Below are 27,110 nucleotides of genomic sequence, written 5' to 3' on the forward strand. Positions count from 1 at the left end.
GGATTCATTGTTTCATGATAATAAAAATAATTATGATATCCTTTAATGAAAGCATATATTCAACACATACACAATATTACATTAAACACTGAAAAACTGATAATGTCCAGCATTACCCTCACTTTGTGTTGTAATCCTCAGATGATAATACCATGTACAGTAGGGCGGAGTGAAAAAAAACAAAATTGAGAAATTCAAAATCGGCTAGTGTGGGAAAGTTGTGATTTGACCTGAATAAGAAACGTGCAAAATCTTTTTGATCTGAGTCAACATCTTCTGTTCTGGCAAGAGGCCTGAAGTTTCACTTTTTTGGTGAAAAAGACAAAAACTGTGAAGATGCTCCGATCTAGTTTAAATGATGTAGAGTGGCTCATTAATATACTTTAGCTTAGTAAAAGAGAGTACGAGCTTGTCCTAGTGCAAAGTGACAGACTTTGGCGGGAGAAAAAATCCCTATTCCCTAAAAAAAATCACTATTTCAGGGGACTTAAAGGCAGGTAGGCAATGTAACAAAGCAATGAAGAAGGCAAGTCAGATGCTTGGCTGCATGGGGAGAGGTATCAGCAGTAGAAAGAAAGAAGTAATAATGCCACTGTATAGGTCATTGGTACGACCTCACCTAGAGTATTGTGTTCAGTTCTGGAGGCCATATCTCCAGAAGGATATAAATACATTAGATACTGTACAAAGAAGGGCAACTAAAATGGTGCATGGCCTACATCACAAAACGTACCAGGAAAGACTAAAAGATCTTAATATGTATACTTTAGAGCAGAGAAGGGAAAGGGTGGACATGATAGAAACTTTCAAATATATCAAGGGTTTTAACAAGGTACAGGTGGGAGACATTCTTCACAGGAAGAGGAGCAACAGAACACGAGGACATGCACTGACACTAGGGGGAGGAAGGTACAGGTGGGAGACATTCTTCACAGGAAGAGGAGCAACAGAACACGAGGACATGCACTGACACTAGAGGGAGGAAGGTACAGGTGGGAGACATTCTTCACAGGAAGAGGAGCAGCAGAACACGAGGACATGCACTGACACTAGAGGGAGGAAGGTACAGGTGGGAGACATTCTTCACAGGAAGAGGAGCAGCAGAACACGAGGACATGCACTGACACTAGAGGGAGGAAGGTACAGGTGGGAGACATTCTTCACAGGAAGAGGAGCAGCAGAACACGAGGACATGCACTGAAACTAGAGGGAGGAAGATTCAGGGGAAATTTGAGGAAGAATTACTTCACAGAAAGAGTAGTAGATAAGTGGAATAGCCTCCCATCAGAGGTGGTAGAGGCAAATACAGTAGAACAATGTAAACATGCTTGGGATAAGCATATTGATATCCTTACAAAAAAATAAGGATCAAATATGGTTTGAGGTAACATGTTTAAAAAAGGGGCAGACTAGATGGGCCAAGTGGTTCTTATCTGCCGTCAAATTCTATGTTTCTATGTTTCTATGTTTCTATGTTTAATTAACCCATTTTAATGGCTTCAATTGTGAATATGGTGTTTTCCCCGGAACGTGTGTTTGGTTTTTTTTTTTTTGGGGGGGGGGGGGGGGGGGGGGGAGGATGCTCTGAAATTGATGTGATCACGAATAGAAACTTGTTTTGAAAAAAAAAAAACAGGGTAAATCCCTTTTTGTTTGCCCTTAATAGAAATGTGGCAGTTTATTTTAAACATGACTTGATCTGAAAAACATCCCCTATGCTGGGAACATGAAAGGGCTGCATTACAGCATATCATTATGCAAAGATAAGCCAATATATTAACAGTTAAATACGTTGAAGTGCATTATGATGTAATAAACAAATACATCTAATGTTTAGAAAAATAAAATCAAGAACATTGATTCAAAAATAACAGGTTAATCATTCTATGAGTGGTGTCCAGCAGTACATATATGCCAATCACTGTGTTCATTTCTAGGCAGGATTGATCAGCAATGCTTATTACACTTATTACAGCATAATGCACTTTAACTGTTAATATATTGGCTTATCTTTGGCATAATTATATGCTGTAATGCAGCCCAATCATGTTCCCAGCATAGGGGATGCCAATAAACAGAAGTGATATGTAAAATGATACATTAGACGGTTTACACTATTATGTGTAATACTTATTGTAACAGTTACTGTTTTTTCAATAACAGACTGCAACAGTTATTTCTTATTCATGTACGCAGGATTGTCTATCTTTATATATGCACTGCAAAGAGAGCAGCATAAATCCAATTTCATGTATTTCAGTGACACTGTGTGAAATATAACACTGCATAATGGCCCATAATCAGACCCGATCGCAGTACAAATTTGTTCTCAAAATGGGCTAAAAATGCTGGACTGCAGGTGGGGCAGATGTAACATGTGCAGAGAGAGTTAAGCTGGCCATACATCTACAGATCTATTGTCAGATTGGTCTGGTTGGAACAAAATCCTAGTAATGGATGAGAGCAAATGACAGTTGACCATTTGCTTTGAAATGATGGAAAACTGCCAAAAACTGTCATTCAGATATTACCAGGTATTTGTTCCAACCGGCCCAATCTGACAATCGATCTGTAGATGTATGACCACCTTTATATTTGTGTTGAGTTATTTTGTTTCTGTGCAAGGTAAATACCGGCTGCATTATTTTTACACTGCAATTCAGATTTCAGTTTCAACACACTCCAAAGGGTTTTTGAAGAGCGCTTGGTACAGAAAAAAGAAAAGAAGGGAAACAGTTAATGTGCAGGGTGTTGATAAGGAAGGGAAATGGGACGTATTAGCTTTGAGTGGTACCTGTAAAACAAAGGGGTTAGTATGTAAAAATGTTTACACCCTTTTGGGGAATAATTAGTGGTTTTGTTAAAAAAGAGTGTGTCCAGTTTGCTTTCCCTGTATGACCCTACCTCTACTCCAGATCGGTGTATCTCCTGCTGTTGTTATAATGGAGATAGCATCCAATTCTGGGACAGCTGCTAGTTGGTGTTTGCGGCTGTATTGCTTGGGGCTGAGGTGCCGGGCTCGATGTTGCTGCAGCCGCTTGTTGTTACGTCGCAGCTGAGTTCCATGAAGCTTTGATGCTCGGCATCTTCTCCCGCCGAGTACCGGAAGTCACCGGACAGCCGCTAGTTGGTGTTTGCGGCTGTGTTGCTGGAAGTTGGGGTGCCGGGCTTCCAATGCTGCGGCAGCCGCTCGTTGTTGTTTCGCGGCTGGTGCCCGGCGTCTTCTCCCGCCGAGTGCCGGAAGTCGCCGGAAGTGACACTGCGGCCGCGAGCGAGTGTTTCAGGTCAGGTGTCGGGTGGGCAGGCTGGTGTGGTCTCTTCAGTCCAACGCGTTTCGTGCGGCTAGCGCACTTTTTCAAGGATGGTCTGTATCCCAACTGTGTGGGGTATTTATAGTGAAAACTTTATTGATAAAAACGGAAGTAAATTTCCGGAAGTGTTGTTAAAAAAGGTGGGAAGCGCATGTTACTTTTGGTGGCCATGTTTGTTGTTTTTTATTTGATTAAAAATAAGGATTTGGTCTAAAAATTTAGGGATTGTCGTGTTGGCTACCACTCATAGGTACCACTCAAAGGAAGGCGTTTAGTTCTATATCAATATTGAGTCCCAGTGGTTCTAGGGTTCTCATGGTATAGATCCATTTAGTTTCCGCTTTCTTCAATTCTTTTACAATGTCGCCTCCTCTCCAGTTTTTTTTAAATTTGTTGTATTACTGTACATTTTAAACCGGCTGGATTTTTATTATGGAACTTAAGGAAGTGATTGGAGACACTATGGGTAGTCATGCCTTTTAAGATATTATATATATGTTCCGCAAACCTGATTTTTGCTCTTCTTTTTGTTTGACCTATATACTGTAGGCCACATTGGCATTCTAACAAGTAAATTGCTCCTTCTGTATTGCATGATAAATGTTGTTTAATTTTGAACTCTTTTCCAGTTTGATTGGATTTAAATTCCATTGCTGGTTTTGTAGAGCTCTTGTTGTTCTTACAAGCTTTACAGTCGAGGCAATTATAGAAACCTTTTCTTTGCGTGGTGTCAGAGTCCTGATTTGTTCTAGTGAAACTGCTTACCAGATGTTGTTGGATGTTTTTTGCTTTTCTGTAAATTATTTTTGGTTTTGATGGTAATGATGGAAGAAGGGTTTCGTCAAGTCTCAGTACATGCCAGTGTTTCTGAATCATAGTTTCTATTGTTTTAACATTGCTGTTGTATTGTGTGAAAAAGGCAAAATTGTATTGGTCTGAGGTTTTTTCTTTATTTCTATATGTTAATAGGTCTTTCCTATCTAGTCTTTTTGTGTCCTCCAGTTGTTTGTCCAGTAGATCTTCTTTGTATCCTTTCTTGAGGAAGTTATTTTTCATTTCATGGCTTTGAACTTGGAATACGTGTTCATCTGTGCAATTTCTTTTAATTCTTCTGAACTGACCTGCTGGGATATTTGTGATTCATTTGTTGTGGTGGTTACTTGTGGATGGGAGGATGTTATTACCACTGACTTCTTTAATATGTGTTCTTGTTTTGAATTGGTCATTTTCTGTAAATATTTCTAAGTCGAGGTATATTACTTGTTGCTTGCTGTGAGTGGTTGTGAATTCCAGGTTTAGCTGGTTGGAATTGATATATGTGGTGAAGAGTTGTAGCTGTTCTTCTGTGCCCTTCCATATAAAGAACACATAATCTATGTAGCGGTGCCAATTTACAAGATGTTTACTGTGTTCGTTTTCGTGCCAGATGTTATCGTCTTCCCATTTTGCTACAAATAAGTTTGCATAGCTTGGGGCTAGGGAGGTCCCCATGGCTGTGCCACGTTTCTGTAAGTAAAATGTACCGTCATGCCAAAAATAGTTGTGCGAAAGAATGAAATGAATATTTGCCATTATGAAATTTATCTGTGCATTTTTTAGGTTCGAATTAGACGAGAGATAATGTCGTGTATGTTCGCAGCCTATATCATGTGCAATGCACGTATATAGGGATTTTACATCCGCTGTGCACATGATATATTCTTGTTTCCATTGAGTCTGGTCTAAGATTTGTAGTATACTTGTTGTGTCCTTTAAATAACTTTTCTGTTGAGTGACGAGTTCTTGCAGGGAGAAATCTGTGTATTTTGAAAGATTTGCAGTGATGGAGTTTAAACCTGAGATTATTGGTCTTCCTGGCGGGTTAGTAAGATTTTTATGGACTTTCGGTAGAAAGTAAAATGTTGGTATCTTTGGGTGTTCCTGAAGTATGTAATCAAATTCTTTTTTTGTTAAGATGTTCATTTCTAGGCCTTCTTCTAGATGTTCTGAGAGCTCTTTTGCAAAAATTTCTGTTGGATCTTGAGTCAATACTTCATAAGTGTCCGTATCTGACAATAAGTTATTTGCTTCTTTTTTGTACATTTCTAAAGTCATTAAAACCACGCCTCCGCCTTTGTCGGCGGGTTTAATCACCAGGTTTTTGTCTTGTTTTAGTTCTTTTAACGCTGTTTTTTTCTTCTTTCGATAGGTTGTGTCTGTATTTTTGATTTTCTGGTATGAGTTCTATTTCTTTCTCTAAAAGTTTTTGGAAAGTATTGAGGTGGGGGCCCTTGATGTGGGCTGGATTAAATATAGAAGTTGGTTTATAGTTTGTATGTTCATACTCTGGTTCAGTTAGATTCGGAATAGTGACAGTGTTTATGAAAAAAAAATTTATGCAGAGTTTTCTTATATATTTTTGGACATCCATGTAGAGATCAAATTTATTGATTCTTGCTTCTGGCGCGAATTTTAATCCTTTTTGTAAAATTTTTGTTTGGGTATCTGTGAGCGTTCTGTTGGTTAAATTAAATATTGTGATTTTTTATTCGTTGATGGTTGAATTGTCTATTGGTTTATGTTTTGATCTTTTTCCTCCTCTCTTTCCTCGTTTTCTGTAGTTTTTCTTTGTTTCTTGTGGTATTGTGTGGTTTTTGTCTCTGGGGGTCTGGTCTCTCCATGTATCTGCCCTAAAAAATCATTGATGCTGGTGTCTGAATCGGAGTCGTCTTCTACAGATATTTCTCGTTGTTGTCTTTTTCTTGTTTGTTTTTGTGGTTGGTAATATTCTAAGTTCTTTCTCTGTATTGTTTCTAGTAGTGTTTTTCTGCTATCCTGTTCTTCCCGTAAGATTGAGCTTTGTCCTTGCTGGTATGACATATGTACAGTGTTTTCATAGATGAAATTGCTTTTGTTGTATGGTTGGTATCTTCTTTGTTCTTTCTGATATGGGATATTCTTTATTAGTGGTGGTTTGGAATTGTTTGTGCGTTTGTTCTCTGATTGGAACTTTTGATTTCTTTCCTGTTTGTTGTTCTGGTTTGTTCTTTTTTCGTTTTTATGTAAGGTGTATTTTTCTTTTTCCTCTATGTCTCTCTTGAATTTTCGTTGTTTTTGTGCTATTATGTCTTCTTCTAATTTGGCTACTTTGTCATTTGTCATTTTAATTAGGTTTTGGAAATCCTGCATTGTGTGTAGGCTTTCAGACCTTTTTTCATATGTTTTGATATGCTCATTATTGGCGCATAATGAAGTCTCTCTGTCTTCAACGATTAATCGCATAAGATTTTCTGAACAGGTGTCAAGGATTTTGTTCCATTTTTCATAGAATGTGGGGATTGATGGTATAAATGTAGCAGTTTTTTTAATTCTTAATCCTCTTGGGATCATATTGTTTTCTAAATATTTTTTCATTGAGGTGATCTCCCACCACTGTTTGGCCTCTTGGATATAGTGTTTTTCCAATTTTAGAAATTGGTTGCAAAAGCCTTCCTCTTCTGGAGGTTTGTCGATTATTATTGCATCATTTGAGAAGATATTATCTATTTTTAATCTCTCCGGACAGAATTGACGATGTATAGAAATATAAGGATTCATGTTGGAGCTGCAGTACCAGTATTTTGGATAGTTTGGATTGGGGTGATGGTTACTGCGCTAAGAAGAGCAGCTCTTTTTAATATGAAATTGCCAAAGGGTTTTTGAAGAGCGCTTGGTACAGAAAAAAGAAAAGAAGGGAAACAGTTAATGTGCAGGGTGTTGATAAGGAAGGGAAATGGGACGTATTAGCTTTGAGTGGTACCTGTAAAACAAAGGGGTTAGTATGTAAAAATGTTTACACCCTTTTGGGGAATAATTAGTGGTTTTGTTAAAAAAGAGTGTGTCCAGTTTGCTTTCCCTGTATGACCCTACCTCTACTCCAGATCGGTGTATCTCCTGCTGTTGTTATAATGGAGATAGCATCCAATTCTGGGACAGCTGCTAGTTGGTGTTTGCGGCTGTATTGCTTGGGGCTGAGGTGCTGGGCTCGATGTTGCTGCAGCCGCTTGTTGTTACGTCGCAGCTGAGTTCCACGAAGCTTTGATGCTCGGCGTCTTCTCCCGCCGAGTACCGGAAGTCACCGGACAGCCAAATTTAACTCTTAACTCTTTAACATTTTTTTTGCACATTTTGAGAACAAATTTGTACTGCGATCAGGTCTGATTAAGGGCCATTATGCAGTGTTATATTTCACACATTGTCACTGAAATTCCATTTAGAGTATTTGTGCTTCTTCTATTATAAACACGTTCAGGAGAAAACACACAATATTCACCATTGTGACCATGAAAATGGGTCAATTATCAGGGATTTTTTCTCCCGCCAAAGTCAGTCACTTTGCACTAGGACAAGCTTGTACTGTTTTCAGTAGCGCACGCAGGGGGGGGGGGGTTCTGAGTTCCCAGAAACACCCCCCCCAGGAGTCTAAGGGCCATAGGCAGAAAGCTGAGGGTCCCCTCTTTCTATGGGTACAAGAATTTTAAAAATCGGCCCTTGGGAACCGGAGATATCTGACTTCAAAGCAGTGGTCCCCATTCATGCCTGTTAATTGCTCTTCCCAGTCAGATATTTCAGGTTCTATCTGAGTTAGAGTTTTTCTGAGGGTATATTCCAAAAGTTAGGACTCTCCCTCTTTGATGGACACTAGCAGCTTGTCTCTACTTCTCCCAGAACCAGATATATCAGCCTTCCAGCAGCTGGTTTCTGCTCCAGCTCCACACACCTGGTATGTAGTTTTATATACTCGTTGGCAGATTGCTCCGCCTCCTGAACTCTGATCCCCTAGTCCCCAATACCATTTGGTAGGTCGGATTCTCTAGTTTTTGAATCCATTAAAATCTAAGAAATCTATTTCCAGGAACTGGAGATATCTGCAGTCAAGCAAGCTGTCCTCCCACCAGAAAATTATGAATAATATTACTATACACCCCTCCTCTGCATATCAAACATCCTCTACCACCCTGGAAGTTATGTATCAGGGCCCCTTCATTCAGCCCAATGCCCCCTTCTCCCACCCCATCTCCCACCATCTGTGCAGTAAAGGGGTAATTAGTGGAAATTACTGATCCAGGCCCTACATGCTGAGCGGTTGATATAATACCCCCTACCACCCGCGGGACATCAAAGTTTCCCCCACCCCTACCGCTGGAGGATTGGTAGGGGCCCCAATACATTTCTATGCCCAATGGTCTACACTGCTGTTGACACGTATACATGTATATATATGTATGTATGTATATGTGTGTGTGTGTGTATATGTATGTATATATATATATATATATATATATATATATATATATATATATACAACAAAGATATTGCGAGCGGCACTCAGAGACTGGATACACGAAGTAACACTGCAAATATGTGTTTAATGCAAACTTCAACGTTTCGGGGTGCTGGTCCCCTTCGTCAGGATAAACACAAGGTGTCACACACAAGATATTTATAGAAAAGACTTACCCCCCTTCTAATCACTGCTGCCCCTCCTGCTGCTCTGGTTCACCTGGCAGTGCAGCACGATGTCCATTCCCCCGTACTGTAGTTTCCTGTTTCCGGAGGAAACGTGTCATCCTCAATTATATGCTGTGTCATTATTCATTGTTTACAAAGTGCTTAATGTAAGTGATTTGTTGCATCAGTGCTCATGTTTTTACAAAAAGAGGCTGTACTGCTTAAGCCTGGACGACGGCTGAAGTAGCCGATATTGTGCTGAAACAAAACTATCGGTCAGTGTATACATATATATGAAGTTACATTTTGCTTCCCTCATGGTTCCCCTGTTAGGGCTATTCAGTCCCAAATTGGAATATGGTGGGGCCCATCCCACCCGCAACTATTGTGCTGGAGGCATGGTCGACATGCTGTGTCGCCACTCCCCTCCTACACTTGGTGGTTTTCTTTTGTCTACCCCGATTATTTTAAGGGACACACTGTTTATGATCACTGGTGACCAGCTGGCATTTACAAGTGGGGGGACCTGTCAGGGTGAGCATAGAAAGATGGTAATTAGATGAAATTAATCAACCCCAAGTGCTCATTGAGTCCCTTGGGGCGCATGGTACCCAATCTGTAAATCCATCGGGTTTCCAAACGCAATAGGGCTTTTCCCCTGTCACCCCTTCTCAGGCTTGGGGGGACATGGTCAATTATCTTGTATTTTAACATGGCCATGCTATGTTTGGCCACCACGAAGTGCTTGGCTACCGGTTGCTCGCCAGCGCCAGCACTGAGTGCTGCCCTAATTGCTTGTCTATGCTGTGCCATGCGGACCTTAAATTGGCATTCCGTTTTGCCAACGTAGTAAAGTCCGCATGGACACAAAATAACATAGACCACAAAGCGACTGGTGCATGTGAGGGGCCAGTTAATTTTAAACCTTATCCCCGTGTAGGGGTGTCTGATAGAATCCCCAGTCTCCATGTAACTGCAAGTCGTGCAGTTGATACACTTGAAGCATCCATTGCCCCTTTGCAAAAAATGGGTGGGTTTGGGTTTCTTGAATTTAGATAAGTCTGTTTTGACCACTAGATCCCGTATATTTTTGCCCCTGGAATAACTGGGCATTAGGCGTTTACTGGCTAGCTCTTTTAAATCCCTATCTGTGGTGATGATTGGCCATAGTTCTTTGGCCCTTTTAGATGTGTGTCTGCTGTTTATATTAAATTGGTTCACCCATGGATAAGGAGGCTCTGATTTCTCAATTTTTTTGGGAATTAGTAATTCTGCTCGTGGTCTTGCACTGGCCCGCTGCCGTGCTTTTACAAGCTCCCCGGGGGGGTATCCCCTCTGTTGGAATTTCAGGGTCATGGCATCCAGTTGGTGTTCCCTTTCTGATGCCTCACTGTTGGTCCGACACACCCGTATAAACTGAGACATGGGTAACCCCTTCACTGTTGCCCTGGGGTGGAAACTCTCATGCCTAAGCATGGTGTTTCGGTCAGTTGGCTTAGTGTATAAGCTAGTGGTCAATTCTTTCTCTTTTTTTGTGATCTTGATATCGAGAAAGCAGATCTCGTTTTGGTCATGCAGCATGGTGAGTTTAATGGGACTGGCTGATCTATTGTGGGCCTCGACTGTGCTAACCAGGCTTTCTACTGGGCCCTGCCACAAAATCAAAATGTCGTCGATGAAACGAAAATATAACCATACATGCTGGACCGTTTCCTGGAGGACAAAGAACAGGTTGCGCTCGGTCTCCCACATGTAGGTGTTCGCAAACGTGGGAGCCACCGAAGACCCCATCGCACAACCTGTCCTCTGCCTCCAGAACATGCTGTCAAATGAAAAATAATTATGAGATAACGTAAATTCAAGCAATTGTAACACAAACTCCACATCTGGGCCCCTGTAGTGGGGGTTCCCCGTGATGAGGCGTCTCATAGCCTGCACACCCTCCCTATGTGGGATGCAGGTGTACAGGCTAGTGACGTCAATGGTAGCCATGGTGAGGTCCACCGGTGCTTCAGGCATGGTGGTCAATTTTTGTAATAGCATGGAAGAGTCCCGTAGATGGGTGGGCGTGTGCTGGATGCACGGCTGGAAATATGTGTCCAAGAATATGGCTACCGGTTCGCAAAGCGACCCCCTGGCCGATATGATTGGTCGACCAGGAGGCCGCGTTGCGTGCTTGTGTATCTTGGGTATTGAGTAAAAAATAGGCACTGTTGGATGCTCAGTGTACAATTTATTGTGAATCGTGGGTGATATCACACCCTCCTTGACGGCCTCCTGCAATATAGTCGCCAGTGACTTCTGGTACCCATCCGTGGGGTCCCCACTGAGTTTCTCATATGTTGACTCATCTCCTAGGAGACGGTGACATTCCTCTACATAGTCAGCGGTGTCCTGTATGACGATGGAGCCGCCCTTGTCGGCTCCCCGTATAATAATGTCCTGCCTTTTGCTCAGGTCTTTCAGGGCTTGGTTTTGCTGGTACGTCAAATTATGGTGAGTCTTAGGGTAGGGTGGATGTCCCTCTTTTTCCACCAGTCGGTGGAAGGTTTTGATCGAGGCATTATTGGAAATTGGGACAAAGCGTGATTTGGGACCCAGTTTTTGTATCCTGGGTGGCAGTTCTTCTCCTTGCTTGGTCGGAGGGTTTTTGGAAAAGTGTTCCTTGATCTTCAGGCCCCTCTGTAGTTTGTATGTGTCGATTGCCCACTGAAACTCATCCACCTGCTGTGTGGGGATAAAGGAGAGTCCTTTGCTTAGGACCTCATGTTCAGTGGGTGTGAGTGGCTTTGAGGATAAATTAAATATTACGCTTATTTCCCCTTGGGAGGCTTTGCTCCTTTCCTGCCTCCACCTCTGCCCGCCACGACGGGTGCGCTTCGGCCTCTTCCCCGGGCCTGCTGGCCTGCCCGGGTCTTTACCCCTAAAGGGGTCATCTGTGATGTTAAGGGTGTAGGTCCTGCTCCGACGTCATCGGTTTCACTTGCCGAGGTACTGGCAATGTCAGGTTGGTGAGTACGGCGACGATAACGAGGCACCTGCTCTCTCCTGGGAGGCTGTTGAGAGTTATTGAGCCAGGTGTAGACCTTATGCTGTAGGTAATCTTGCTGGACCTTCCCGAGCTTCTCTCGTTTGTACCGTAGCAGTTCGATCCTATATTGGTCTACCTGTCGCTCCATCTTCTCTAGCCATCCCGGATTGGTAGTGCTAGAGCAGACATCCTTCCGCTCATCCATAAACTTTTGTATTTGTTCCTTGACCGCATTACATTCTTTTGTGGACTCCTCTACCACCAGGAGGATCAGGTCCATCGAACATTTATTTAAAACTGCTATCCACCTTTTGCAGAACTGCATGTTATATCTGCCGATGGTGGGCATGTTTCGGATCCTGAACCCCCTGGGGATCTGTTTAGCCCTATAGTAATCGGATAGAGTCCGACTGTGGTAGAGGAAGTCAAGCTCGCGTTTTTTCAGTTTGTACAGTTCCTTAAATAGGTCATCATGGGTCAAGTCGGTAGTGTCCTGGAAGACCGGCTCCTTGTGCAGGATTGAGTCCGCATCTATGTCTGAAAGGCTCAATGTATCCGCTGTGTCACATTGTATCACAAAAGCAGTGAAATCTTGGCTCTCTGCCATATTGTCGACCTACTGTGTCGACAGTGGGACCACGGGTTGCAAACTTGAAACGCCAAAAAAGTGCTGGTGCTTACTGTGCATAAAGTGCTTCGTGCTGGCGTGCTCTGGGTTTAAAAACAATGATCACTGATGAAGAAGTGCGGGGTATATCACCGGTGAATAACGTTGCAGGTGCCTTGAGTATCCCGGCGGCCAATGCGGTCACTCCGGATTCAATATATTCTGTGCTGGCTCCGGCACTCTGCTGTCCCCCTGGACTCACTTGCTCTGGTGCCTTCAGGTGTAGCCGCTTGGGTCCACTAGCATACAACAAAGATATTGCGAGCGGCACTCAGAGACTGGATACACGAAGTAACACTGCAAATATGTGTTTAATGCAAACTTCAACGTTTCGGGGCGCTGGTCCCCTTCGTCAGGATAAACACAAGGTGTCACAAGGAAACCCGATGGATTTACAGATTGGGTACCATGCGCCCCAAGGGACTCAATGAGCACTTGGGGTTGATTAATTTCATCTAATTACCATCTTTCTATGCTCACCCTGACAGGTCCCCCCACTTGTAAATGCCAGCTGGTCACCAGTGATCATAAACAGTGTGTCCCTTAAAATAATCGGGGTAGACAAAAGAAAACCACCAAGTGTAGGAGGGGAGTGGCGACACAGCATGTCGACCATGCCTCCAGCACAATAGTTGCGGGTGGGATGGGCCCCACCATATTCCAATTTGGGACTGAATAGCCCAAACAGGGGAACCATGAGGGAAGCAAAATGTAACTTCATATATATGTATACACTGACCGATAGTTTTGTTTCAGCACAATATCGGCTACTTCAGCCGTCGTCCAGGCTTAAGCAGTACAGCCTCTTTTTGTAAAAACATGAGCACTGATGCAACAAATCACTTACATTAAGCACTTTGTAAACAATGAATAATGACACAGCATATAATTGCGGTTTTAATGTTTATTATGTGGTTATTTCAGATTGTTAACCCGAACGTTGCCATGGGAACCGGCAGGGAGAGGATGACACGTTTCCTCCGGAAACAGGAAACTGCAGTACGGGGGAATGGACATCGTGCTGCACTGCCAGGTGACCCAGAGCAGCGGGAGGGGCAGCAGTGATTAGAAGGGGGGTAAGTCTTTTCTATAAATATCTTGTGTGTGACACCTTGTGTTTATCCTGACGAAGGGGACCAGCGCCCCGAAACGTTGAAGTTTGCATTAAACACATATTTGCAGTGTTACTTCGTGTATCCAGTCTCTGAGTGCCGCTCGCAATATCTTTGTTGTATGCTAGTGGACCCAAGCGGCTACACCTGAAGGCACCAGAGCAAGTGAGTCCAGGGGGACAGCAGAGTGCCGGAGCCAGCACAGAATATATATATATATATATATTATTTATATAAATTATGTGTATGTGTATATATATATATATATATATATATATATATTTTATTATTATTTATATACATTTGGTCTATCTATAATACTTTAACTGACCCGGCATATACTGGGTCACCTAAGTAAGAAAAATGGTCGTGATAACAACCAATTAGGCGCTTGTGATGGGGTGTGTTGTGAAGCTGCTACTAGAGAAGGGGGTGAGAATCTCTTCAGCAAGGAAAAGTACAAAAAAAGAAGAAAGTAGCGCTAAACAATGTAAATTTAAAGAATTTAATAAGACATAAAAAATGATGGTTCATAAAAGCACAATAAAATAACAATATAGCACTGGCACCTATTATAGCTACTGAGTATACCGGTCCATTCTTAGTACACCGCCAAATGATTTTTGGAGAAGTTCCGGATAAAGTGAAAGTCTATTAACTTTAGGGTAAGTTGTATAGTTACCGCAAAGCAAAGTCCAAGTGAAGATTTTTAATCCTTGTTGAGGAAAGCAAATACTGCAGGTGTCTTCAGATGGAGTGCTGTGGAATTTCCATAGTATTGCGGATACATTTGAGAGGTAATTGAACTCCGGTGGCAGCTGGTCTGGAACCTGATGGTGGTGAGAGTAGCAAAGAGGTCACCAATGGTGCCTTACGACTGACGCGTTTCGCTGTAACAAGGTACAGCTTTATCAAAGTGAACGGTCACCTAAGTGTCCATCTCCGTGCTTTGCTCCGCCCCTCTGGAAACCCCCTTCAGAAAATCCTGCATTTGCCCCTGGTTTTTTACTATGCTAAAGTATATTAATGAGCCACTCTAAGACATCCTGACATAATAGGTGATATTTAATAGGATGAGAGATTCAGAAAGTGAGAGATTTGGTAAGAAATCTCGTTTTTTAAAGCGGCAATCATTTACACTGCAAAATCACACTGGTTTGTGCCGCAGGTCTCTCACTCAGTGCCGCAGGTCTCTCACTCAGTGCCGCAGGTCTCCCACTCAGCGCCGCAGGTCTCCCACTCAGCGCCGCAGGTCTCCCACTCAGAGCCGCAGGTCTCCCACTCAGAGCCGCAGGTCTCCCACTCAGCGCCGCAGGTCTCCCACTCAGCGCCGCAGGTCTCCCACTCAGCGCCGCAGGTCTCCCACTCAGAGCCGCAGGTCTCCCACTCAGCACCGCAGGTCTCCCACTCAGTGCCGCAAGGAGGCCAACTGTGAATGGACCAGAATAAGGTCCATAGTCCCGGCATACAGGGTGAGATTGGTCTCTGTGGAGACATCATGGTGCCATAGGGTAGGCCAGAGGTTGTGATGTAATCCACCATATCACACTGGAAGGGCTCTCACAGAGCGGGGACAGAGCTTAGGTCCTATAGATGGTGACCTATAGGGTAACGACAGGAATGTGATCACCTAAATCTCTCTTCTTCCCCCAGGAGGTGATCCAGGATTTCCAGGCCTCCGTCCTGCAAGTGTCCGACTCTCCGTATGATGAACAGTAAGTCCAGGCACATGCCTATACCACCGCCATCTGCACCCCGCGTACACGCAGCACTACATAGCCGCCATCACTATCAACGCACCTGCGGTGTCCCCTATCCTGCCGCAGTCACACAGATCCCCGCCTACACGCAGCACTACATAGCCGCCATCACTATCAGTGCACCTGCGGTGTCCCCTATCCTGCCGCAGTCACACAGATCCCCGCCTACATGCAGCACTACATAGCCGCCATCACTATCAGTGCACCTGCGGTGTCCCCTATCCTGCCGCAGTCACACGGATCCCCACCTACACGCAGCACTACATAGCCGCCATCACTATCAGCGCACCTGCGGTGTCCCCTATCCTGCCGCAGTCACACAGATCTCCGCCTACACGCAGCACTACATAGCCGCCATCACTATCAACGCACCTGCGGTGTCCCCTATCCTGCTGCAGTCACACAGATCCCCACCTACACGCAGCACTACATAGCTGCCATCACTATCAACGCACCTGCGGTGTCCCCTATCCTGCCGCAGTCACACAGATCCCCGCCTACACGCAGCACTACATAGCCGCCTTCACTATCAGCGCACCTGCGGTGTCCCCTATCCTGCCGCAGTCACACGGATCCCCACCTACACGCAGCACTACATAGCCGCCATCACTATCAGCGCACCTGCGGTGTCCCCTATCCTGCCGCAGTCACACAGATCTCCGCCTACACGCAGCACTACATAGCCGCCGTCACTATCAGCGCACCTGCGGTGTCCAATATCCTACCGCAGTCACACAGATCCCCGCCTACACGCAGCACTACATAGCTGCCATCACTATCAGCGCACCTGCGGTGTCCCCTATCCTGCCGCAGTCACACAGATCCCCGCCTACACGCAGCACTACATAGCCGCCATCACTATCAACGCACCTGCGTGTCCCCTATCCTGCCGCAGTCACACAGATCCCCGCCTACACGCAGCACTACATAGCCGCCATCACTATCAACGCACCTGCGTGTCCCCTATCCTACCGCAGTCACACAGATCCCCGCCTACACGCAGCACTACATAGCTGCCATAACTATCAACGCACCTGCGGTGTCCCCTATCCTGCCGCAGTCACACAGATCCCCGCCTACACGCAGCACTACATAGCCGCCATCACTATCAGCACACCTGCGGTGTCCCCTATCCTGCCGCAGTCACACAGATCCCCGCCTACACGCAGCACTACATAGCCGCCTTCACTATCAGCGCACCTGCGGTGTCCCCTATCCTGCCGCAGTCACACGGATCCCCACCTACACGCAGCACTACATAGCCGCCATCACTATCAGCGCACCTGCGGTGTCCCCTATCCTGCCGCAGTCACACAGATCCCCGCCTACACGCAGCACTACATAGCCGCCATCACTATCAGCGCACCTGCGGTGTCCCCTATCCTGCCGCAGTCACACAGATCCCCGCCTACACGCAGCACTACATAGCCGCCATCACTATCAGCGCACCTACGGTGTCCCCTATCCTGCCGCAGTCACACAGATCCCCGCCTACACGCAGCACTACATAGCCGCCATCACTATCAGCGCACCTGCGGTGTCCCCTATCCTGCCGCAGTCACACAGATCCCCACCTACACACAGCACTACATAGCCGCCGTCACTATCAGCGCACCTGCGGTGTCACCTATCCTGCCGCAGTCACACAGATCCCCGCCTACATGCAGCACTACATAGCCGCCATCACTATCAGTGCACCTGCGGTGTCCCCTATCCTACCGCAGTCACACAGATCCCCGCCTACACGCAGTACTACATAGCCGCCATCACTATCAGTGCACCTGCGGTGTCCCCTATCCTACCGCAGTCACACAGATCCCGCGTACACGCAGCACTACATAGCCGCCATCACTATCAGCGCACCTGCGGTGTCCCCTATCCTGCCGCAGTCACACAGATCCCGCCTACACGCAGCACTACATAGCTGCCATCACTATCAGCGCACCTGCGGTGTCCCCTATCCTGCCGCAGTCACACAGATCCCCGCCTACACGCAGCACTACATAGACGCCGTCACTATCAGCGCACCTGCGGTGTCCCCTATCCTGCCGCAGTCACACAGATCCCCGCCTACAAGCAGCACTACATAGCCGCCATCACTATCAGTGCACCTGCGGTGTCCCCTATCCTACCTCAGTCACACAGATTCCCGCCTACACGCAGCACTACATAGCCGCCATCACTATCAGCGCACCTGCGGTGTCCCCTATCCTGCCGCAGTCACACAGATCTCCGCCTACACGCAGCACTACATAGCCGCCGTCACTATCAGCGCACCTGCGGTGTCCCCTATCCTGCCGCAGTCACACAGATCCCCGCCTACACGCAGCACTACATAGCCGCCATCACTATCAGTGCACCTGCGGTGTCCCCTATCCTACCGCAGTCACACAGATCCCCGCCTACACGCAGTACTACATAGCCGCCATCACTATCAGTGCACCTGCGGTGTCCCCTATCCTACCGCAGTCACACAGATCCCGCGTACACGCAGCACTACATAGCCGCCATCACTATCAGCGCACCTGCGGTGTCCCCTATCCTGCCGCAGTCACACAGATCCCGCCTACACGCAGCACTACATAGCTGCCATCACTATCAGCGCACCTGCGGTGTCCCCTATCCTGCCGCAGTCACACAGATCCCCGCCTACACGCAGCACTACATAGCCGCCGTCACTATCAGCGCACCTGCGGTGTCCCCTATCCTGCCGCAGTCACACAGATCCCCGCCTACAAGCAGCACTACATAGCCGCCATCACTATCAGTGCACCTGCGGTGTCCCCTATCCTACCTCAGTCACACAGATTCCCGCCTACACGCAGCACTACATAGCCGCCATCACTATCAGCGCACCTGCGGTGTCCCCTATCCTGCCGCAGTCACACAGATCTCCGCCTACACGCAGCACTACATAGCCGCCGTCACTATCAGCGCACCTGCGGTGTCCCCTATCCTGCCGCAGTCACACAGATCCCCGCCTACACGCAGCACTACATAGCCGCCATCACTATCAGTGCACCTGCGGTGTCCCCTATCCTACCGCAGTCACACAGACCTCCGCCTACACGCAGCACTACATAGCCGCCATCACTATCAGCGCACCTGCGGTGTCCCCTATCCTACCGCAGTCACACAGATTCCCGCCTACACGCAGCACTACATAGCCGCCATCACTATCAGCGCACCTGCGGTGTCCCCTATCCTGCTGCAGTCACACAGATCCCCGCCTACATGCAGCACTACATAGCCGCCATCACTATCAGCGCACCTGCGGTGTCCCCTATCCTGCTGCAGTCACACAGATCCCCGCCTACACGCAGTACTACATAGCCGCCGTCACTATCAGCTCACCTGCGGTGTCCCCTATCCTACCGCAGTCACACAGATCCCCGCCTACACGCAGTACTACATAGCCGCCGTCACTATCAGCTCACCTGCGGTGTCCCCTATCCTACAGCAGTCACACAGATCCCCACCTACACACAGCACTACATAGCCGCCATCACTATCAGCGCACCTGCGGTGTCCCCTATCCTGCCGCAGTCACACAGATCCCCGCCTACACGCAGCACTACATAGCCGCCATCACTATCAGCGCACCTGCGGTGTCCCCTATCCTGCCGCAGTCACACAGATCCCGCCTACACGCAGCACTACATAGCCGCCATCACTATCAGCGCACCTGCGGTGTCCAATATCCTACCGCAGTCACACAGATCCCCGCCTACATGCAGCACTACATAGCCGCCATCAATATCAGCGCACCTGCGGTGTCCCCTATCCTGCCGCAGTCACACAGATCCCGCCTACACGCAGCACTACATAGCTGCCATCACTATCAGCGCACCTGCGGTGTCCCCTATCCTGCCGCAGTCACACAGATCCCCGCCTACACGCAGCACTACATAGCCGCCTTCACTATCAGCGCACCTGCGGTGTCCCCTATCCTGCCGCAGTCACACAGATCCCCGCCTACACGCAGCACTACATAGCCGCCATCACTATCAGTGCACCTGCGGTGTCCCCTATTCTACCGCAGTCATACAGATCCCCGCCTACACCAGCACTACATAGCCGCCATCACTATCAGTGCACCTGCGGTGTCCCCTATCCTGCCAGAGTCACACAGATCCCCGCCTACACGCAGCACTACATAGCCGCCATCACTATCAGCGCACCTGCGGTGTCCCCTATCCTGCCGCAGTCACACAGACCTCCGCCTACACGCAGCACTACATAGCCGCCGTCACTATCAGCGCACCTGCGGTGTCCCCTATCCTGCCGCAGTCACACAGATCCCCGCCTACACGCAGCACTACATAGCCGCCATCACTATCAGCGCACCTGCGGTGTCCCCTATCCTACCGCAGTCACACAGATCCCCGCCTACACGCAGCACTACATAGCCGCCATCACTATCAGCGCACCTGCGGTGTCCCCTATCCTGCCGCAGTCACACAGACCTCAGCCTACACGCAGCACTACATAGCTGCCATCACTATCAGCGCACCTGCGGTGTCCCCTATCCTACCGCAGTCACACAGATCCCCGCCTACACGCAGCACTACATAGCCGCCATCACTATCAGCGCACCTGCGGTGTCCCCTATCCTGCCGCAGTCACACAGATCCCCACCTACACGCAGCACTACATAGCCGCCATCAATATCAGCGCACCTGCGGTGTCCAATATCCTACCGCAGTCACACAGATCCCCGCCTGCACGCAGCACTACATAGCCGCCATCACTATCAGCGCACCTGCGGTGTCCCCTATCCTGCCGGAGTCACACAGATCCCCGCCTACATGCAGCACTACATAGCCGCCATCACTATCGACGCACCTGCGGTGTCCCCTATCCTGCCGCAGTCGCACAGATCCCCGCCTACACGCAGCACTACATAGCCGCCATCACTATCAGCGCACCTGCGGTGTCCCCTATCCTGCCGCAGTCACACAGATCACCACCTACACGCAGCACTACATAGCCGCCATCACTATCAGCGCACCTGCGGTGTCCCCTATCCTGCCGCAGTCACACAGATCCCCGCCTACACGCAGCACTACATAGCCGCCGTCACTATCAGCTCACCTGCGGTGTCCCCTATCCTGCCGCAGTCACACAGATCCCCGCCTACACGCAGACTACATAGCCGCCATCACTATCAGCGCACACCTGCGGTGTCCCCTATCCTGCCGCAGTCACACAGATCCCCGCCTACATGCAGCACTACATAGCCGCCATCACTATCAGCGCACCTGCGGTGTCCCCTATCCTGCCGCAGTCACACAGATCCCCGCCTACGCGCAGCACTACATAGCCGCCATCACTATCAGCGCACCTGCGGTGTCCCCTATCCTGCCGGAGTCACACAGATCCCCGCCTACACGCAGCACTACATAGCCGCCATCACTATCAGCGCACCTGCGGTGTCCCCTATCCTGCTGCAGTCACACAGATCTGGGTGCCCCGCCATCACCCCGGGATGGGGTATTTCGCTGTACTGGGTGCCCCGCCATCACCCCGGGATGGGGTATTTCGCTGTACTGGGTGCCCCGCCATCACCCCGGGATGGGGTATATCGCTGTACTGGGTGCCCCACCATCACCCCGGGATGGGGTATATCGCTGTACTAGGTGTACCCCCATTTATCTGGGGCACTGTATACACTGGGAACATGCTATAGGACTGAATGTCTTCTCCCCCGGCAGAGTGGCTGCTCAGATGCCAACGGTCCATCATGAGATGCCCAACGGGTACAACACGGACTACGGTGCAGAGAGACTGCGCATACCAGAGGGACTGTTTGACCCATCCAATGTAAAGGTATCTCAGCTTTAGAGACACGTTACTGTCCAGCCATCGGGAGGATTTCTGGGGACAGTTCTAGGACTGTGCAGTATGTTGGGGACAAGGGATCTCTGCCCTTTTACTGTAATACCCCGCGGTCCGGGTCTAATGTATATAAATCCCATATATATATATATATATAATGTGTGTACTTTATACTACGTAATGGCCGATACCTTCCTCCTACCTGCACTTCAGGTCATTGCCATTGAGACCCTCTGTACCTGCCCGGTCGTTCCGGCAGGTGCTGTTTACTTGTACATCATGCTGCCTTTAATCTCAACTGAGGGGTGGGGCTTACACCAGAGGGCGGGATTTCACCATATGACTGCATATCCTACTATAAGCCCCCGCGTATATACGGTTATTCCTGTATACCCTACTATTACACATATCTCTACTGTATAACCCCCCCCCCTCCCTCCCTCTGTATATCTGGCTATACATTATTACTGAATCCCATGTGTACGCGGAGTGTGCGAGTGATAATCATACGAGCTAGGATAATCCGCACTTTGGGCTCTGATTCTGGTTGACACACAAAGCTGCGAGCGTGTCATCTATGCGCCACCCGCATGAATGCCCGCTCCCCCCTCCATACGAATGGATGATTGGCATAAACATCCATCGGCAGCCTTGTGTGCGGGGACATTGAATGGTTTGGCAAGCTCTCGCAGTGCTGTGTGTGCGAGCAGCCGGCAGATAATTTGCCGCGGCCACTGGCATAATGCGGCTGCAACATTGCACCCCTGTGAGAACGCGCAAGGGGCCGTGGCAACCAGAATCGGCTCCTTTGTGTTACTGCGTTTGTACAGTGAGAATCTGAATTGCTCTGTGACATTCAGACCTGTTTGCTGGGCTGCGAATATTGGGAGCACAGCGATTAGGTAAATGCCGCCCCACCATGGTGTCTCCCCGCCCCTGTGTACAGCTGCGGATATGTACATAGCCGTGCACACAGGGGGAAAGCCATTCACAGCCAGTCCCTATGGAAGTAAGTAAGTCTATATTTAGTGAGCGCTGTGGGGAGATACAAACACTATGGCTCCCTCCACCTACAGTGTATATTACCAGGGTGTATGGGAGAGCTGATACCTGTGACTCTGTCCTGTGGGGGGCGCTGTGTAAATTCTACTTCTCTTTCTCTTTCTAGGGTCTGTCGGGTAATACGATGCTGGGCGTGGGACATGTTGTCACCAGCAGCATTGGGATGTGTGACATAGACATCCGGCCTGTACGTATATTGGTATCAATGGCGCGGTCACCTGATATATATATATATATATATCCTGCTTTCTGCCCACTTGTGCATGACATTACGGAGTCCCCCGGGGAGTCAGCCCCCAGGCGCTCCCATACACCCCAGGACACTTCTACAGAAATACTCTGCTCTAGTTGTTCAATTACACCAAGATGCATGGCTGTCAGTCACAGCAGAAATGAAGTAACTGGCATGCTGTGCTTTGCATTTGTGCTTTTTGCCCAGCATGAAAAGGATGTGACGAGGCACAATGTGGTGAGGATGACAGGGTTCTGATTACATAATTGGGTAAGTTGGTGGGTATCCGAGATCAGTGGTTCTCAACGTCTACCGCGAGTGTTCCTAACAGATCAGGTTTTCAGGATTTCTGCTGTGTCTGTCCTGAGATGGTGGTAACAGGCCAGGTGCGTCTGCTGGATAGACCTATCTTGCATTGGGCCCTGTAATAAAACTAACAGGAAGTGGCCCTAAGGACATCAGCTATTGAGACCAGATGAATGGCAGCAGCTGATTGGTTGCTTTGGCAATGTCTCCATTATAGCTTCATCCAAGGCTTGATCCATCTCCCCCCTTGTTCCGGAGGGACAGCAGCACAGAGGACGATAATGTGGGAGAGATGAATATGTAACCCGCGGTAACTGTGGAGCAGTTGGCAGGGTAGAGGCAGTACCAGCCATTATAACCAGTCACAGGGCTCGCTGTACTTTATGACTGGTTATCCTATGTCTGTCCTTACAGGGCCTGTACGGAAGCGTCATTGTCACAGGTGGTAACACTCTGCTCCAAGGGTTTAACGACCGGCTGAATCGTGAACTGTCCCAGAAGACCCCACCGGTGAGACCCCAGTGATGTCTCTCTGAGCATTCTCATACTCTCTCTCCTCCACCTCTCTGAGCATTCTCCTACTCTCTCCTCCACGTCTCTCCTCCTCCTCTCTGAGCATTCTCCTACTCTCTTCTCCACCTCTCTCTTCCACTGTGAGAATTCTCCTACTCTCTCCTCCACCTCTCTGAGCATTCTCCTACTCTCTCCTCCACTGCTTTGAGCATTCTCTTTCTCTCTCTTCCACCTCTCTGAGCATTCTTCTACTCTCTCCTCCACGTCTCTCCTCCTCCTCTCTGAGCATTCTCCTACTCTCTTCTCCACCTCTCTCCTCCACTGTGAGAATTCTCCTACTCTCTCCTCCACCTCTCTGAGCATTCTCCTACTCTCTCCTCCACTGCTTTGAGCATTCTCTTTCTCTCTCTTCCACCTCTCTGAGCATTCTTCTACTCTCTCCTCCACGTCTCTCCTCCTCTCTGAGCATTCTCCTACTCTCTTCTCCACCTCTCTTCTCCACTGTGAGAATTCTCCTACTCTCTTCTCCACCTCTCTATACCTTCTCCTACTCTCTTCTCCACGTCTCTCTCCATCACTGTGCAATTTCATACTCTCTCCTGCACCCCTCTGCCCGTTTTCCTTCTCTCTCCCTCCTTTCATCCTAACCTTGCCCTGTCACAGTCTCTGTTCTGCCGTAGAGTATGCGTCTCAAGCTCATCGCCAGTAATAGCACCATTGAGCGCCGTTTCAGCTCCTGGATTGGAGGTTCTATTCTGGCCTCCCTGGTATGTTACATCTATTCATATCTATATAATCATGCAGTTGTGTGTGTTTGTTAGCATGTGTGCATGCGTGATGAAGTCATGCACCATTTATAGACACAGAAATTAAACAAATGTATCATCTGCACGCCAACAACACGCATGTGCTCTGTCCCCTGAGTAATTGGTTCCCAGTCCTGGTTAGGTATGTTCCATATTGAGTGGGGACAGCAGTGTAGTGGTGCTGGGGAGCCATAGCCCGGTACACGCAGACACTCCGATACACAATACCTGTCACCTGTGGTGTATAGACAGGTTCCTCTGTCCTCTCCTAGGGAACGTTCCAGCAGATGTGGATCTCCAAGCAGGAATATGAGGAAGGAGGAAAACAGTGCGTGGAGCGGAAGTGTCCCTGATGCCCTCTCCATTACCATTCCCAGTCCATTGCTGTCCTGACTACACCCCAATCTCCTGAGGCCAAGACTGGCACCAGGACCGTCACACCCATCTGTGGCCCAGATGTCCATAGTTCATGTAATGTATAGGTCCGCTGACGTCCGTTGCTGGGCCAGATATCCGTCCCTTGGTCAGAACAAACCCAGTGCTTTCCTTGCCATCCATTGTGTTGTGCAGACCTTGTCTTGTCCCATGTATAAAGCCACCCTATCACTACACACCCTATCAGTGGCAGACGGCCTTGTAGTCCCTGCTTCTCTGGCCAGCATCAGCGCTTTTCCTATCTCTTTTCCTCTTTTGCAATCTTCTTACTGGAGAATGTTACTATCTGAAACCTCTCCAACTCCTTCTTATTATCATCAATAGTTATTTATATGGTGCTGGGATACCCTACAGTACTTAGCTCTGTTCACCTGAGGAGACAATTGTTTATCTTCCTGACCTTTGTGATGTCAGTATGACCTTTGTGATGTCACTATGACCTTTGCAAGGTACATCTGAACTGTTAGGCATTGATATTGTATATTTCTTATATACAACTGTGGCATAATCCAATATTTGCCAGCAGCTATTACACATAGCTCTATGCCAAACTGACATTTAACTGTATGTCATTGATCAACCATCTCGCTGCTGTGGTGCTAGATGTCGGGGTGTAATACGTAGCAATATTCAATCTGCTTATGCTGCAAATGTTATGACTAGTAGACTACTCTCTATTAGTCCTCTTTTGCTGTTCATCTATCTATCTATCTATCTATCTATATATATATATATATATATAATCCGAGGGAGCTGGCACTCGAGGTTGCTGTAATGTAGTCTGAGGCCCAGGTGCCTTCCCAAAAGCCTGTGTAGCCTATGAATATGTATCCGAATAGACGGCACTCAGAGACTCAGAGGCAAGTTTCGGGGATGACCCCCTTTCACAAGCCAAAACAAACATTGTTTGTTTTGGCTTGAGAAAGGGGGTCATCCCCGAAATGTTGTCTCTTTTGCACAATACACCTTTGATGGTTTGACCACTTATACCGTCCCTGAGTGCCGCCTATGCGGATACATATATATATTATAAAAAAATCCTTTGCCCAATCACGAGTTAGACCCCTTTTCCTTCCAGATCCATTATATTCACACTCATCCTTTACAGGAGGCTTCTTCGTATTTCCCACCTACAGTACAGAATACCTATTTCCCACCAGCACACATTGGAAATGGGTGTATGAGGATTCTCTGTGTCTTCTGCCATTAAACTAATATTGCAACCTGGTGCTGTGTGTTTTTTTTGGGGAACGGCAAGGTGGACCGACTCATAATGGGAGACCTTCAGCAGGAGTGCATAGGCGAAGGTGGAATAGACAAACCCATAATAAGAGACCTTCAGCAGGTGTGCATATAAGGGAAGGGTGGGATAGATATATAACAGGTGACCTTCAGCAGGTGTGCATAGGGGAAGGGTGGGATAGACCTATAATTTGTGACTGTCAGCAGGTGTGCATAGGGGAAGGGTGGGATAGACCTATAATGTATGACTGTCAGCAGGTGTGCATAGAGGAAGGGTGGGATAGACCGATAATGTGTGACCTTCAGCAGGTGTGCATAGGGGAAGGGTGGGATAGACCTATAATGTGTGACTGTCAGCAGGTGTGCATAGAGGAAGGGTGGGCTAGACCTATAATGTGTGACCTTCAGCAGGTGTGCATAGGGGAAGGGTGGGCTAGAACTATAATGTGTGACCTTCAGCAGGTGTGCATAGGGGAAGGGTGGGATAGACCTATAATGTGTGACTTTCAGCAGGTGTGCATAGGGGAAGGGTGGGATAGACCTATAATGTGTGACTTTCAGCAAGTGTGCATAGAGGAAGGGTGGGCTAGAACTATAATGTGTGGCCTACAGCAGGTGTGCATAGAGGAAGGGTGGGATAGACCTATAATGTGTGACCTTCAGCAGGTGTGCATAGAGGAAGGGTGGGATAGACCTATATTGTGTGACCTTTCAGCAGGTGTGCATAGAGGAAGGGTGGGATAGAACTATCATTTGTAACCTTCAGCAGGTATGCATAGGGGAAGGGTGAGATAGACCTATAATGTGTAACCTTCAGCAGGTGTGCATAGAGGAAGGGTGGGATAGACCTATATTGTGTGGCCTACAGTAGGTGTGCATAGGGGAAGGGTGGGTTAGACCTATGATGTGTGACCTTCAGCAGGTGTGCATAGGGGAAGAGTGGGATAGATATATAACAGGTGACCTTCGGCAGGTGTGCATAGGGGAAGGGTGGGATAGACCTATAATGTGTAACCTTCAGCAGGTGTGCATAGTGGAAGGGTGGGATAGACCTATAATGTGTGAACTTCAGCAGGTGTGCATAGGGGAAGGGTGGGATAGTTATATAACAGGAGACCTTCATCAGGTGTGCATAGGGGAAGGGTGGGATAGACCTATAATGTGTGACCTTCAGCAAATGTGCATAGGGGAAGGGTGGGATGGGATAGACCCATAATGTGTGGCCTACAGCAGGTGTGCATAGAAGAAGGGTGGGATAGACCTATAATGTGTGACCTTCAGCAGGTGTGCATAGAGGAAGGGTGAGATAGACCCATAATGTGTGGC

General features: G+C 47.7%; 1 protein-coding gene across 3 annotated transcripts in view; it reads left to right on the top strand.

Moving 5' to 3' along the window:
* ACTL6B (actin like 6B) overlaps positions 1-25,769 on the top strand; it is a 62,314-nt gene extending 36,545 nt beyond the window's left edge. For 2 of the 3 annotated variants that reach the window (XM_083185842.1, XM_083185844.1), the window contains 6 exons: positions 15,244-15,305; positions 21,065-21,179; positions 22,357-22,437; positions 23,203-23,298; positions 23,965-24,068; positions 24,380-25,769. In XM_083185842.1, coding sequence (XP_083041968.1) covers positions 15,244-15,305; positions 21,065-21,179; positions 22,357-22,437; positions 23,203-23,298; positions 23,965-24,068; positions 24,380-24,500 — 579 coding nt within the window. In that variant the 3' untranslated portion in view covers positions 24,501-25,769. The remainder of the gene's footprint in view (positions 1-15,243; positions 15,306-21,064; positions 21,180-22,356; positions 22,438-23,202; positions 23,299-23,964; positions 24,069-24,379) is intronic. The other variant, XM_083185843.1, reaches the window with a different exon arrangement.
* Positions 25,770-27,110: the final 1,341 nt, after the last annotated feature.

This window comes from Crinia signifera, chromosome 4 (assembly GCF_055691185.1).
Source record: "Crinia signifera chromosome 4, ASM5569118v1, whole genome shotgun sequence".
Taxonomy (NCBI): Eukaryota; Metazoa; Chordata; class Amphibia; order Anura; family Myobatrachidae; genus Crinia; species Crinia signifera.